Source organism: Trichechus manatus, unplaced genomic scaffold, assembly GCF_000243295.1.
Source record: "Trichechus manatus latirostris isolate Lorelei unplaced genomic scaffold, TriManLat1.0 scaffold00191, whole genome shotgun sequence".
In the NCBI taxonomy this organism is placed as follows: Eukaryota; Metazoa; Chordata; class Mammalia; order Sirenia; family Trichechidae; genus Trichechus; species Trichechus manatus.
The window spans coordinates 1,262,119-1,278,090 of record NW_004444127.1 but is presented as its reverse complement, the minus strand read 5'-3'; the positions used below and the strand labels follow the sequence as shown (position 1 = coordinate 1,278,090).

The 15,972-nt window shown below is 49.7% G+C and overlaps 1 protein-coding gene across 1 annotated transcript in view; it reads right to left on the bottom strand.

Annotated features, from left to right (window-relative positions):
• The window catches only part of PRDM11 (PR/SET domain 11), a 53,797-nt gene extending 39,962 nt beyond the window's left edge, over positions 1–13,835 (bottom strand). The window contains exons 1-3 of the mRNA XM_004387649.3: positions 13,716–13,835; positions 13,261–13,364; positions 12,477–12,739 (exon numbers count right to left, since the gene is read on the bottom strand). Coding sequence (XP_004387706.2) covers positions 12,477–12,739; positions 13,261–13,364; positions 13,716–13,834 — 486 coding nt within the window. The 5' untranslated portion in view covers position 13,835. The remainder of the gene's footprint in view (positions 1–12,476; positions 12,740–13,260; positions 13,365–13,715) is intronic.
• Positions 13,836–15,972: the final 2,137 nt, after the last annotated feature.

Below are 15,972 nucleotides of genomic sequence, written 5' to 3'. Positions count from 1 at the left end.
TTAAGAAAGAATGCCAAGCAATAAATTAGAAGGAATGGAAGAAACAGAAAAGTCATTTGAAACCACAAATAATAATTGAACTGAAGCATGCAAGAATTATTAATAATTGCTAAAATTACTGAATTATAAGATGTGGAAAAATTTCTTGGACACTACCTTAATCAACCTAAAATTACCAATAACAAAGACAAACTGATATCCTGTGCCTCCTGATACCATACAAGAAAAAAGACACAGCATTTTGCCAAAACTGCATAATCTGAATCTATCATGAGGAAACAATCAGACAAATCTAAACTGTATAACATTCTGCAAACAAATGGGTCTGGAGTCTTCAAAAGTATCAATAGCATGAAAGAGAAACACCAAGTGGCAGACTGTTCTAGAATAAAGGAGACTAAAGAGGTAATGATAATTAAATGCACTGTGTGATGCATGTGTGGGGCCTGGAGGGAAAAAAAACTATAAATGACATTATTCGGGGCAACTGGGGAATCTGAATATGGCCTACAGATTAGATAATATTGTGTCCATGCTGAATTTCCTGACTAGAATAATTTACTGTGGTTATAGAAGACAGAAGTCAGAAAACTACAGCATGCAAGTCAAATCCAGCACCACGCCCCTGCCCTGCACTGCTCCCCCCACCCCAAAAAAAATCTGGTTTTATACAGACCATGAGTTAAGAAAGGTTTTGGCAGCTTTCAATGATTGAAAAAAAAGAATAGATTGCGACACTTGACAATCATATGAAATTCAAATTTCAGTGTTCATAAATAAAGTTTTGTTGGAACACAGCATGCTCATTCATCTATGCATTGTCTATGGCTGTTCTTATGATAAAATTGGAAGAGTTGAGTAGTTGCAAGAGACTGTATGGCTCACAAAGTCCAAAATATTTACCAGGTGGCCTGTTTTAGGCTGGGCTCTCTAGATAAGCAAAACCAGTGAAGCATCTATATGTATGTATATATATAGTGAGAGAGGCAGAGAGAGAGATTTATATTAAGGAAACCGCTCATGAGGATGGAGAGGCTTGAAAGTCCCAAGTCCATGGGTCTGGCTGGAGGCTTCTACTGACTCGTGTAGCTACAAGGGCTGGCAAACTCAAGATCGGCAGGTAAGCAGCTAGCTCAAGTCCCAAGAACCAGAGGTCAGATAAACAGGAGCCAGCGCAGGATCCAGAGTGAGCAAAAGCGCTCCAACCTTGCCAAAAAGTCCACCTATATTGGATGCTGGCCACACCCCCAAGGAAACTCCCTTTCAAATGATTGGCTACCCACAACAGATTCCATCATGGAGGTGGTCACATTATATCAGATCTCATTACGAAAGTGATTACATCATTACATGACGGCCAAACTACATCATAACTGCCAAACCACTGAGAATCATGGCCCAGCCAAGCTGACACACAACCTTAACGATCACATGGCCCTTTAAGAAAAAGTGTGCCGATCCTGGTAAGGTGTCATGAGGTCTGCAAAAATACAAAAAAGGATGTGGGTATGCATGTACGTTGGTATGTATAAAGAGATAAAGCAAATGTTATAAGGTGAATCTAGATGCAGGGTGTGTGGACGTTCATTGTAGTATTCTTACAACTTTGCTACAGATTTTGGAATTTTCAAAATAGAGAGTTAATAGAAATTAACAAACAAATAATCACGAAAGGCACACACTTATGCATACACACACACACACACACACACACACACACACACACAACCTGTCTCAAATGCCCCTTTCTTCAGAGACGCCTCCGGTGGACTCAAACCAACAACCTTTCTGTTAGCAGCTGAACCCTTCCTGGACCAGTTGGTATTCCTCCCTTCTCTGTGCTCCCCCGAGACTTAGTAAGACTTATCTACCCTCGCCCACTTCTCACGACACTGTAACTGTCTGCTTGCACTTTCATCTATCCCAGATACTCGGGATTTCTCAGATTCTATTCTGGAGGGTGTGCACAAGGTTTTTCATATCCAATTTCAGATTTTAAAATAACTCCCCATTTTACAATGTGAGCTGAACTGGAAAACACTGAAGCACCATTTCCTGTCTACTTCTCCCCAGAAAAGTAGGAGTCTGGCCTGGCAGGCAGAGAGGCTGACTGACAGGGGCAAACGCTTCCATCACACAAACCTGTTGCCATTGAGTCGATTCCAACTCAGAGCAACCCTACAGGACAGAGCAGAACTGCCCCATAGAGTTTCTGAGGAGCGGCTGGTGGTTTCAAACTGTCAACCTTTTGGTTAGCAGCCGAGCTCTTAAGTCCTGTGCCACCAGGGTGCTTCTATCACATAGTGCCCTGTTTGTAAGGATCCCCAAGAAATCTTCCATCTAGTCTCAGGCCCAGAGGGCTGACCTTCTCCAGAGCTACCCGGTACCTTTTTTTTCATATAATTTATTTTTGTTGTTGTTAAGAATATACACAACAAGGACAACACAGACTACAGGGAAGTCAGTGCAACTGGACTAAATCAAAAGCTAAGAAGTTTCCTGAATACATCCAAACACTTTGAGGGACAGAGTGGCAGGGGCGGAGGTCTGAGGATCATGGCTGCAGGGGACATCTAGGTCAATTGGCATAACAAAGTTTATTAAGGAAATGTTCTGCATCCTACTTTGGTGAGTGGCATCTGGTGTCTGAAAAGCTAGCAAGTGGCCATCTAAGACGCATCAATTGGTTCCAGCCCACCTGAAGTAAAGGAGAATGAAGAACACCAAAGACACAGGAAAATATTAGCTCAAGAGATAAAAGGGCCACATAAACCAGAGACTCCATCAGCCTGAGACCAGAAGAACTAGATGGTGCCCGGCTACCACCAATGACTGCCCTGACAGGGAACACAACAGAGAGACCCTGATGGAGCAGGAGAAAAGTAGGGTGCAGAAGTCAAATTCTAGTAAAAAGACCAGACTTAATGGTCTGACTGAGACTGGAGGGATCCCGGAAGATGTGGCCACCAGACTCTCTGTTAGCCCAAAACTAAAACCATTCCCAAAGCCAACTCTTCAGACAAAGATTAGACTGGGCTATAAGACATAAAATGATACTTGTGAAGAGTGTGCTTCTTAGCTCAAGTAGATACATGAGTCTAAATGGGCAGCTCCTGTCCAGAGGCGAGATGAGAAGGCAGAAAGGGACAAGAGCTGGTTGAATGGACAAGGGAAATCCAGGGTGGAAAAGAGGAGTGTGCTGTCACAATATGGGGAGTGCAACTAGGGTCACATAGCAGTGTGTGTATAAAGTTTTGTATGAGAAACTAACTTGAACTGTAAACTTTCATTTAAAGCACAACCCCCCGCCCAAAAAAAAGAATATACACAACAGAACATACACCAATTCAACAATTTCTCCACGTGCAATTCAGTGACATTGATTACATTCTTTAAGTTGTGCAACCATCCTCACCCTCCTTTTCTGAGCTGTTCCTCCTCCATTAACATAAACTCACTGTCCCCTAATTTCCTGTCTAATCTTTCGAGTTGCTGTTATCAATTTGATCCCATATAGACAGATCTTAAAAGAGCACAGTGCTCAAGGCAGACGTTCTTACTAGTTAAACTTAACTATTGTTAAGAAGAATTCAGGGGATATTTTGGTTTAAGGTTTAAACATTATCTCAGGGCAGAAGTTTTAGGAGTTCATCCAGCCTCCACAGCTCCAGAAAGTCTGGATTCCATGAGAATGTGAAATTCTGTTCTACATTTTCCCCCTTTTGATCAGGATTCTCCTATACTACCTATACTTTTCATGTTATGGACAGACTGCACTAGCAGCTGGCCCCTGCTGCTGTCAAGTCTATTTTGATTCATGGCAATCCCATGTGTTACAGAGTAGAACTGCCCCATAGAATTTTCTTGGCTGTAATCTTTATAGAAACAGATCGCCAGGCCTTCCTTCTGTGGTGCTGCTGGTTGAGTCTGAACTGCCAACCTCTCGGTTAGGAGTCAAGTACAAACTGTATGTGCCGCTCAAGGACCTTAGCAGCTGGTCTGGCTCTCCTCTCCCCAGATTTGGACCCTATACAGCATACATACAGTGCATATATACGCCATTATGGTATGCATTTTTAGCCTCATTCCTGGCTCCAATTAAGGTCTCCACCCTTGTTTTTCTTTCTTCCCTCTCTCTGAGTTTTAATAGGCTATCGTGTTGTATTTTATGTATCCTGCTAGACTGCCCTAAATCCTTTCTGGAACAAGACTGGGTGTATGTGAAAACCTGAAATAGAAACTGTGCTGGGCTCCTCCTTCTTCTACCTCTTTACCAAACCAGGCAGCTGCATAGCACCCTCAATACCATCATGCCCACAGCACTGTCCCTGGCCAGCAGTGCCTGAGGGCAGCCCAGGCAACCCTGGCCATGATTGATGGAGTTTATAATTTCCAATGAGATGAGAAAACAGGAAGGAGCATTGCTTTTCTAAACAGCCAGCAGTGACTGTAAAACTCCTGCCAAAGAAGCCAGGCCATGAAGCAGGGACACAAAATGGAAATGGCTGTTTGATTCATGGAAACCAGGCCCTGTCCCTGCACCACACAGCACACAGAAGGATCAGCTCTCCAGGCACAGGGGGCAGGGATAAGGGGAGGCAGAGAGGGAACTTATGCTGGGCTGGGAGGTTGCAAAGAAGAGAGTCAATCAAGACAAGAAGGTGGGAACAGGCATGATAGGTAGAAGGAGGGAGACCAAGGACCAAGAGGCAGACGCAAAGAGGGTGGTTTCTGGAATCAGACAGTGCAGGTTTGAACCCCAGCTCAGCTATTCTCTAGCTGTTTAGCTTTGTGCAGAATGATTCAACCTCTCCAGGCCTCAGTCTTCCCAGCTGTGCTATGGATAGAATAATACCTGCTTCACAGGGGTATTGTTAGGATTAAATGAGATTATGCTGTAAAGCACTGAGCACAGCCCCAGTTATGTAGTAGGTACCGAATAAATACTAACAGCTATGATTATTATGGAAACCCTGGTGGCATAGTGGTTAAGAGCTATGTCTGCTAACCAAAAGGTCAGCAGTTTGAATCCAGCAGGTGCTCCTTGGAAACTCTATGGGGCAGTTCTACTCTGTCTATAGGGTTATTATGAATCAAAATCAACTCAATAGCAAAGGGGTTTTTTTTGGTATGCTTATCATGGAGCCCTGGTGGCACAGTGGTTAAGAGCTTGGCTGCTAACCAAAAAGCTGGCCATTTGAACCCACCAGCTGCTCCACAGGAGAAAGATGTGGCAGTCTGCTTCCGTAAAGATTTACAGCCTTGGAAACCCTGCAGGGGCAGTTCGACTCTGTCCTATAGTATTGCTATAAGTCAGAATCGACTCCATGACAATGGGTTTGGGTTTATGCTTATCACTGGAGTACCTGGGTGGTACAAATGGTTAAGAGCTCAGCTGCTAACTGAAAGGTTGCAGGTTCGAGTTCACCCAGAGGTACCTCAAAAGAAACGCCTGGCAATCTATTTGCAAAAAAATCAGCCATTGAAAACCATATGGACCACAGTTCTACTCAGATACACATGGGGTCGCCAAGAGTTGAAGTCTATTCGGGGCAACTTTTTTTTTTTTTAATGTTTATTATCACCACCATCTTCATTTCTACGGGAGTAGAGCATACATATTTAGGAGTTGTAGAACATAATATGTTTTGCTGGAGGAGGGTCAGAGCTTTTGAAGGCAGGCAGAGAGAGGGTCAAGAAAAGACAATACTAAGCACGGCTTGGGGACAGGATTTGACAAATGAATGCAGTTTGTTTAGGACATGGAGCTTCTGATCCTGGTCCAAAATCAGTGTTGTGGCCTAGCCCAGCTTTCCTCTCCTTTCCCACGTTTCGGCTAACCCGTCATCTGAGCAGGCAGGAGTTTTACCCCAACTGAGCCCCAACACACATACACATACACATACACACGTGCACGCGTGGGCACACACACACACACACACACAGAGCCCCTGCTTTTTTGAGCCATCTCGAGCATGTTCTCTTCTCCAGCCCTTTAACGCCTCTCTCATCTCAGGATTATGAAGGTCAAAGCCTCCTCGTGGTCCTCTGACCTCCAATCACTCCCTCCCTGCACCCATCCACTTGCCGCAGCTCCACAGCCCTATGCTCCAGCACCGCTGCTGGGGAGCACCTTCTTCCAGGCTCTGGATGCCCTGGGAAGGAACCTCTGAGGGAGTAACACCCCTGGTCTCCAGCCCCACCCCCGGAACTGTGCGCCACACCCACTCTTGAGTACGAGGTGCCAAGCTACAAACTCATACACTTTAAATGCTTCCTTTCCTCCCAACCACAGATGCAGATCAGGCAGCAAACCTGGGGAGTCCATCTGCTTTAAAGACGCCAATCTTCCTCGCTGGTCTGTCCCACCGGGGGGAATCCTAACAGCCCTCTCCTGGGCATGGCACAAGATTTGCTCCCTGTGATTTTCATGTAGACTGAGATGCTATCAATAGCCTCTCTTCTGTCAAACTTCTACCCATCCTTCAAGACCCATCTCCACACCAAAGCCTCAAGGAAACAATTAGTCCAAAGGACTAATAGACCACAGGAACCACAGCCTCCACCAGCCTGAGACCAGAATAACTGCATGGTGCCCGGCTACCACTACCGACTGCTCTGACCAGGATCACAACAGAAAGTTCCAGTCAGAGTGGGAAAAAAAAAAAAATGTAGAACAAAATCCAAATTCATAAAAAAGATCAGATTTACTGGTCTGAGAGAGAATGGAGGAATCCCCGAGACTATAGCCCTAAGACACCCTTCTAAGTTGGAACTGAAGCCATTCTCTGAGATCACCTTTCATTTAACCAACTAACAGACAAGTCTATAAATAAACACTAACACAGGTGAGGGAAGTGCTCCTTAGAACAATCATCTACCTGAGACCAAAAGGACAACATATGCCCAAAAGCAAAGATGAGAAAGCAGGAAGGAGCAGGAAAACCAGACTAATGGAAATGGGGAACTCAGGGTGGTAATGGGGAGAACGCTGGCACACTGCAGGGATTGCGACCAATGACATGGAAGAATTTGTGTACAAGTTACTGAATGGGAAACTAATACGCTCTGTAAACCTTCATCTAAAGCACAATAAAAAATAAAAAAGACCCATTTCTACTTTGCCCAGTCAAAATCAACCCCCTCTGCAGCCCCCACAGCCCCCTGCAGCACTGCAGTCACCAGCAACACCTGCTTTGTATGACTCTGTATGACTTTGTTCCCTCCTATTCACCGCGGCCCCTGCTCCCTGCAGCTGGACTCCACGAGAACAGGGAGCAAGCCCCCTGTGTTTCTGTGACCCCCACACCTCCCTGATCAGGGCCTAGTACTTGAGAGTTGCTCTATGTCTGTGTGTTTGGATTAAATTTGAACATATAACCACATCTGACCCAGGCTGGCTAGTAACTTTTCCACCCTCTCAGTCAACTTGAAGGAGTTCCCATCAAGGAACTCTTTCAAGCTCCTTGGCATCGTGCAGAAGCCTTGTCTTTGAAGGAAAACAAGCTCTACCATGTACCACCTATGAGGTTGGAACCATTACTTCATCTCTTTGGCCCTGTGCTTTCTTATTTGAACTGGGGGGCAGCAATGCCCACCTATGGGACTGTTGTAAGGAGGAATGAGATGGTGTATGGAAGGTGCCTAGTATTCAGCTGGCATATAATAATTGCTCCAAAGCACCTAGATGTTTTCAACAAGCCATCCACACTTGCTGGCTCTCTTCCTTACCCCCTACTCACATCTCAACTCACAGCAATCTGGCTTCTGCCAGTGAAACTGCCCTAGCCAAGGGCCCAAGACCTCCACATTGCCCAAGCCAATGGGGGTTTTCAGTCCTCAAGCTTCTCATCCTGCTGCAGCACTGACCCCATGACCATCCCTCCTCCTCCTCAAGACACAACCCTCCTGCTTTTCCTACTTCTCTACTCTTTCACAGGCTCCTTGAATGGACTCACCCCCTCTGATGATTCCTTAAATTCTCATTCCTCAGGGAAAGGCCTCTTCTCTCCTCCTCAAACATATTTTCTATAGACTATCTCATCTCCTCCTAGAGCTACAATTGCATATATATATATTTCACCTTGAGGACTAAGGTACGCCTGACCCAAGCCATGGTATTTTCAATCACCTCATATGCATGCGAAAGCTGGACAATGCATAAGGAAGACCGACAACGAATTGATGCCTTTGATTGATGGTGTGGGCAAAGAATACTGAATAATATGTACCATGGACTGTCAGAAGAATGAACAAGTCTGTCTTGGAAGAAGTGCAACCAGAACGCTCCTTAGAAGCAAGGATGGTGAGACTTCATCTTATGTACTTTGGACATGTTATCAGGAGGGACCAGTCCCTGGAGAAGGACATCATGGTTGGTGTAAAGCAGAGGGTCAATGAAAAAGACGAAGACACTCAACGAGATGGACTGGCACAGTGGCTGCAACAACAGGCTCAAACATAGCAATGACTGTGAGGACAGTGCAGGACAGGGAAGTGTTTCATTCTGTTGTATATGGGGTTGCTATGAGTCAGAACCAACTCAATGGCACCTAACAACAAGTTTTCAAAGGATTTGCTTTGGGCTGCACAGTCCCTCGGTGGTACTCAACTACTAACCTAAAGGTTGGCAGTTCAAACCCACCGAGTGGCACCACAGAAGAAAGGCTTGACGATCTCCTTCCACAAAGATTACAGCCAAGAAAACCCTATGGAACGGAGAAGTTCTACTCTGTAACACGTGGGGTTATCATGAGTCAGAATCAACTCAATGGCAATGGGTTTGGTTTTTTTTTGCCTTGGACATCTCATAGGCACCTCAAACTTCACTCACCCCACCTGAACTTACCTTCTTTGCTCTCCTCAATCTCAGGTCACCTACCTCCACCTCTCTGCACATTTTAGCAGATGTCCCCCCAGACTCATTAGCCTATTTCCTATTGTTTCCTATTGCTGCTGTAACAAATTACCACAGACTTAGTGCTTAAAACAACATAAATGTATTATCTTATAGCTCTGGAAATCAGAAGTCCTAAAATCAAGGGGTTGGCGAGGTTGCATTCCTTCTGGAGGCTGTGGGGGAGAATTCGTTTCCCTGACTTTTCTAGTTTCTGTAGGGTCGCTATGAGCTGGAATCAACTTGACGGCAACGGATTTGGTTTTTGGTTTTAGAGGCTGTCTGCATTCCTAGGCTTGTGGCCCCATCCCCCATCTTCAGGCCAGCAGGGTAGCATCCTCCAATCTCTCTCCCTGACTCTGACCCTCCTGCCTCCCTATTATAAGGACCCTGGTGATAACCTTGGGCCCACTCAGATAATCTAGGATATCCTCCCTATCACAAGATCCTTAACTTAATCACATCTGCCATATAAGGTAACATATTCACAATTTCCAGGGATTAGGATATGGACATCTTTGGGGGCCATGATTCAGCCTAGCACAATCATCAGATGTGCAGCTACCTACCTTCATCCTTTCCTGTCCTCTGGACCACTGATCCAGTGACAGAAGAGATGTTAACCCACTTCCTTTCCATGTCCAATATCTCCATGTGAACGTTCTCAGGAAACGCAGAAACTGACTGATCATACCTATCTCTACTCTATATCCAACCATTTCTTCAGTGGAATGCTTCTCAGTGTTTTTATTTTTTGGATTGTGGTAAAAAATGTATATAACAAAACATTTACCGATCCAACAATTTTTACATGTACAATTCAGTGACATTGATTATATTCTCATATTATGCCACTATTACCATTATCCTTTTCCAAATTATTCCATCACCATTAACTCAGTGCCAATGACTTTTTAAGGATTATCAAATCTCACTTTAAGGATTAACAAACTCTCTTAACCCCACATCTTCCTCCAGCCAAACTTCGGAGAAGTGACTATATTCATTCCCTTCCTTCTAATAAGGTTTCCACCCCATCACTCTTCTACAGGGCTTCTCAACCTCAGAACTGTTGACATTTGGAGCCAGATAATTCTTTGGGGAGGGGGACTGTTCTGAGTATTACAGGATGTTTAGCAGCATCCCTGGTCTCTACCCTCTAGATGCCATTAGCATCCCACCTTCAGGCTGTGACAACCAGAATGTCTCCAGACATTGCCAAATGTCCCCTGGGGAGCAAGCTCACCCCTAGTTGAGAATCAACCACTGCTTTACAGTAACAGCTCTTCCTAAAATCACCAGTGATGTCCCTGGCCCTAAATCCAATGGACATTTTTTAGAACGTCTCTTGCCTGGCTTCATAGCAAAATCTGACACTGTTAGCCCTCCTGAACCTCTCTTCTCCCTTTGCTTCCACAACATCACACCCTCCTGGCTTTCCTCCTACCTCTCTGGCCTCTCTTTCTCCGTCTCTTTTGCTGGATTACCCCTCCATTCTGGACCACTAACTGCTGAAGTTCCTAAAAGCTCAGGCCTAGACCCATTCTCCCTAGGTGCTCCACTTACATCCTATGCACAGGTGACCCACAAAGTGACATCTCTAAGCCTCCTCTCCAAGCTCCAAACGCACATGTTCAACTGCCCACCTGACTTCACCAGTTGGATATCTTGACATCACTCCAAACTCAACAAGTCCAAAACAAAAATCACAATCTTTCCCTCAAGCCGGTCCCCTTCCAACATCCCAATTAGAGAAAGGCACCATTACTGACCTGTTGGGTGACAGAAACTGCAGGAGTTGTCTTGGACACTTCCCACTCCCTTACTTAGTCTATTTCCAAGCCAGACCTCTTTCATTTCTGAAACAGTTCACAAACCAATTCACTTGTCTCCATCTCCTTGGCCCCACCCCAGCCCAAACCTTCACCATTGCCGATTAGAGAACTACAAAAAAAAACTTGTTGCCATTGAGTTGATTCCAACTCATAGCAACCCTATAGGATAGAGTAGAACTGCTTCATAGGGTTTCCAAGGTTGTAACCTTTACGGAAGCAGACTGTCACATCTGTCTCCAGCAGGGCAGCTAGTGGGTTCAAACCAACAACCTTTCAGTTAGCAGTCAAGCACTTTAACCACTGCACCACCAGGGCCCCTAGAAAACTTACCACAGCCCTCTAACTGGGCTGTGTGGTGTGGGCATCCATTTTTGATCAATACCCACCATCAGTTCTCCAGGCTGCAGCCAAAGTGACCCTTTTGAAACATAAATGTGATCGGGTCACCTACCTGATTTACCCCTCCCTCCCTCTCCAGCTGACCCCTTGCCACTCGCCTCTTACACTCACTGCTGCCGCCACACCAGACTTCTCCGAGTTCCTCTGAACTGCCCACTGTTCTGTGTGCATGGAGCATTTTTCCACGCCCCTTCCAAGACTATACGGAAGTTCCTGGGTGGCGCAAATAGTTAAGTTCTTGGCTACTAACTGAAACACTGATGGTTTGAATCCACCCAGAGGTGCCTCGGAAGAAAGGCCTGGAAATCTACTTCCAAAAGATCACAGTCTTTGAAAACCCTACAGAGCACAGTGCTACTCTGACACACCTGGGCTGGCCACGAGTAGGAATCGACTCGATGGCAACTGGTTTGGTTTTGGTTTGCAAAGTTAACTGCTACTCATTCGTTGCATCTTAGGCTAAAGCAAACCTTCCTCGAATCCCTCAACTAGGCTGATAATAACAATCATGATAATAATAACAACAACAGCTGATATTCACTGTGTACTTACTACATACAAGCATGATTCCAAGAGCGTTAAATGATCAACTCATTTAATCTTCACAGACAGCTACAATCCTCATTTTACAACACAAGCACAGAGAGGTTAAATGACTTGTCCAAGGTCACATTAGATAGTAAATAGCAAAGCTGGATGAGATTATGGATGTAGGCTCCAGGACCCAAATTCCCAGGTCCTACGGACACTGTCGTTTCCCTGTGTAGTATGTTCCCAGAGCGTCCTGTAGCATCCCCCTTTCATGGCAATTTTCACATGTGTATGTACTCATCCAATGCCTGTCTTCCCCACCAGACAAAGTGCTCCTTAAGGGCAGGGACTACGTCTGTCTTGTTAAGGCTTTCCCTCCAGCATCTGACCCAGTACCTGGCAATGCCACTTTTTAAATGGAATGTCATGCTCTGCATCCTCCATAGCTCCCAGCTCCAAGTTGCCCATTCTGGAGCAAGGGTTGACTAAACCCTTTGTGAATGCCACTGAACGGCCCACCAGACACACACATGAGAAATCGCGGGAAATCGCCCCGAGTTCTGCCTGTCTGGCTGGCTGCGCCCTCCTTGAAGCCCCACTACTGATTCAACTGACTACTGCCAGGTAGGCTCCTTAGCATGGCCCTCGGCCACCAAGAGTCACAGCCACTCAGCCTGGACAAAGGGACAGCAAGAGCCACCATCCACATGTCTGGGAGAGATGGGAGAAAAGCACTTCGGACAGGCTGGGAGAGGGTATGGCTCCCCCTGCTGGTTCCCTTCAGGGTTCCCTGACATCCAGGGAGGGATGCTCACCAGCCACGAGAAGAAGCCAGCTGACTTGTCCTGGGTGGAGATCTGCCCCTCGTATGGGCCAAAGATGTGGCCCTTAGGGATGACCTCATTGATGCACCGCACGTCGTTCTCGCCACTGGCTTCCTTGACCACCTCCATGCCCTGTGGGATAGTGAGGGCCGCTCGGTCTGGAATGCCCACGGGCACTGGCGTGTCGGACACAAACACCGGGGGGCCGTGGTTTGGGCACTCGTCCACAAAGTACTCCTGGCAGGACTCACAGACTGGAGGGATGGAAAGAGGAGGGAGGGCCTCAGTTGTTGTAGGGAGGTGGGACACCCACGGAGGGGGCTGAGGGGCGGATGGGAAGCCCACTGCATGCGACGTGAGGGTCCTAGCTCTGGCCCCACCCCAGCCAGCTGCAGGCCCCTGGATTGTCAGTACCAATAACCCATTACCCTCCCTAGAGGCTCAAAAGGCACAGCTGCCAATGCCAAATTTGAAAAAGCAGAAGAGCGAGTGTGGCTTTGGAGTCACATGGGTCTGGGTTTCAACTGTAACTGTGTGTCTATGGGCTGTAGGACATGACGCAGGGTACCTAACCCTGACCAGTCTCAGTCTCCTCACCTGTAAAATGGGGCCAATACTGGCCACATGAATGGCTGATGATGAGGATTAACTGGGCCTGGACCTGTGCTTGACACATAATAGGTGAGTGCCTATCATTAGTATTATTGCTGCAAATTCACTAATGGGATGGGGTAGGGGGAGTGAGGAGCAGTCCAGAGCCCCAAGCTCCACTTACACCAGAAGTCCACTTGCTGGAAACTTTTGGGCATGATGAGGTCGTGCTTCCCCTTCAGTTTCTTGGGCTCAACGTCCATGGCTGATGGGTCTGGTCTCCTAGAGCTGGCCAGGACAGGGGCCAGTAAAGACAGCAAAGAAGCCATCAGAGAGGGAAAGGCCAGTGGGGGAGTAGCTGGGGCGTGGCCAGGAGGCCACAGGGACATGGGGTGGGTGGAGGGGCCCCGGCCAGGCCACTTGCTCTCTTCAAGAGGTGGTGGAAAGGTAGGAGCCCTGAGACCTGGGCCCAGGCCAACTTGGGCCACTGCTTGGGTTTTTCTAGAGCCTGTCCTCACCTCTGGCCTGGAGCTGGGTTAAGGAAAGTAGGCTAGAAGTGGGAGCTCTCCCCAGGTTCCCCAACCAACCTAGCCCAGTGGTGCCCCTTATCCCTCCCCTGTCCCCACGTAGCGGCCTCACCAGGGCTGGCCATACTCCTGGTCATGGAGTGGCGAGCAGACCTCTGTCTTCACCACCGTCACCATGTCCCCCACAGCAGCCTTGGTTTGCGCCAAGCACTCCTTCATGTTTTCAGTCATTCTGTCCTGGGGATGCGGGAGGCGGGACCAGCACAGGAAAAGGATCAAAGAGACAGGGGAAGAAGGGTGAGTGGCGGAGAGGGCAAGCAGGGGTCCTGCGGAGTCTGGTTACCCTCCCTGCCATACTCAGAGGAAGCGCTGAGAACACAGACAACAAAAACAGCTGTAGCCCGGCCAAGAGGAAATGCCATTTCTATCCCGGGCTGGTCCTAGGGACGACTGGAGCCACCAGCCCTATGGGGTCAGGGGCTGGGGCAGCTCAGGCCAGGAGGCAGGGCTGGGAAGCACAGCCTGGACCCCAAGACCAGGGGGCAAAGGGCATGAAGAACCCACATAAGCCTCCGAACAAAACTGCACAGAGCAGCAGGCAAGGCAGCAACTCCAGCCCAGCTGGGGCCAAGGGGTCTGGGCAGCCGGAATTGGCCCTCAGTGCGTGGCAGCGCCGCCCCTCACCCTGAGGTCGCCAGCGCGTGCAGCCAGGCCCCATTCGCCTGCTCAGAGCAGGTACAGGCGGGGCCTGGGGGTGTTAGTGTGGCCGGCTGGGGGCTGGAGCCCTGACTCCCAGCCCCACCTCACTCTCTCTAGAGGAGTCTCCCCAGCCCTCCGCTTACCGCCCTCCACCACTGCACTGGGCTTCAGCCCCTCCCTCGGCGCCCCAAGAGTCCTCATGCCAAGCCCAGGGACACTCGTGGGGCCTGGCCAGCGCGCAGCTCGGGCTGGGAGCGCGCTCGGCCCCGGGACTGGGCGAGCAGCGTTTGTGAGTCACTACCCGGGGCCCCGCTGGCCACACCCCTGCTCCTCGGCTAATCAGCCCCCAGCTCCCCACCGGGGCCCCAAGGCCGGCGGCTGCGGCTGGGAGGGGTGTGGGGAAACAGGACGGCCTGCCCCCTCCTCCGAGCCGGCGGGGACAGGGGGCGCCGGGGCTGGGGGGGGGGGACCCAGACCGCCCCGCCCCCAGCCCCGGAGCCCGCGGGTCGTCCCGTCCGGGTATCCGGCGGGGGAAGTGTGAGATCCCGAGATCAGGCCAGGGCGGCGCGCGGGCCGGGCACAAGGGCGGCGCGGGGGCCCGGGCGCGGGCTCGCTCTTTGCGCTCACCAACCTTCCCGGCGGGGAGCTCCCTGCCCTGCCCGGCCCTGCCCAGCGCCCGCCCCCCGCCCGCCAGGCCCGGCATTCCTTGCGGGGGCATGTGGCTTCTTGCCGGCCCCGGGGGCACGCAGTTGGCTGGCGGCCGGGAGGGGGGCTCGCAGGGAGCGAAAGAGAGGGCGGGCGCCCAGGAGGGGCGCGCAGGCGGGGGCCCGCGGCGGGAGGCCCCTCCCGGCCCAGGCTGCGGAGAAATTCCAGACCCTCCTGCGGGCTCGGGCCCACGCGGGGCGGGGGCGGCAGGCGGGCGTCTGGTGTGGGCGATAGCGCCCGGGAGGGCCGGGCCCAGCGGCCCAGCGAGCGTCCGAGCAGGAAGGGCCGGCGGGCGTGGGGAGCAGGTCTGGGAACGCACGAGCTGCCCCACTGCGCACCCTCCCGCCTCCAGAGCTGAGCCGCGCGGCCTGCGGCACTACCAGGAAAGACATCCAACTCGCCGGGCCGCGCCGACTGCACCCCCGCGCCCTTCTCCACCTGCATGGCCAAGGGTGCGGAGTGGGGGTCTGCCCCTGCCCAGCCTCTGGGCAGCATTATGCAGGGAGCTAAAGTTTGGCGCTTGGCCGACCTCACAGCCCATGGGATGGATGGTCCCCAACCACCAGTGAGGAGGCAGAGGTTGGGGATCACCGAGGCAGAAACTAGGGCTAGGAGATGTCAAGTGACTTGTCGAAGGTCACGCAGCCCGTTCCTGACAGAGTGTGAACTGACGCCTAGGGTGACCCTCCGAGTAATTTCGAGACACAGAACCCCAAAATTCAAGCCTTATGCTTCAGGTCTGGTTCACCTCCGTGCCACACCTTCTGCCCAGTTCTCTTCCAGAATGATCACCCAGTCACCCTGTGGTGGGTTAAAGCTTCAGCCCACAAGTCCAGGTGCCACATGGGGACAAGGCTCATGGGTTTGTGAAGGATCACTGAACACCTCTTGCCCTAAAGAGCAGTTCTCACTTGGATGGGCAGTATTCACACACAACACAACTACTGGCAGTAAAGTCAAGTGGT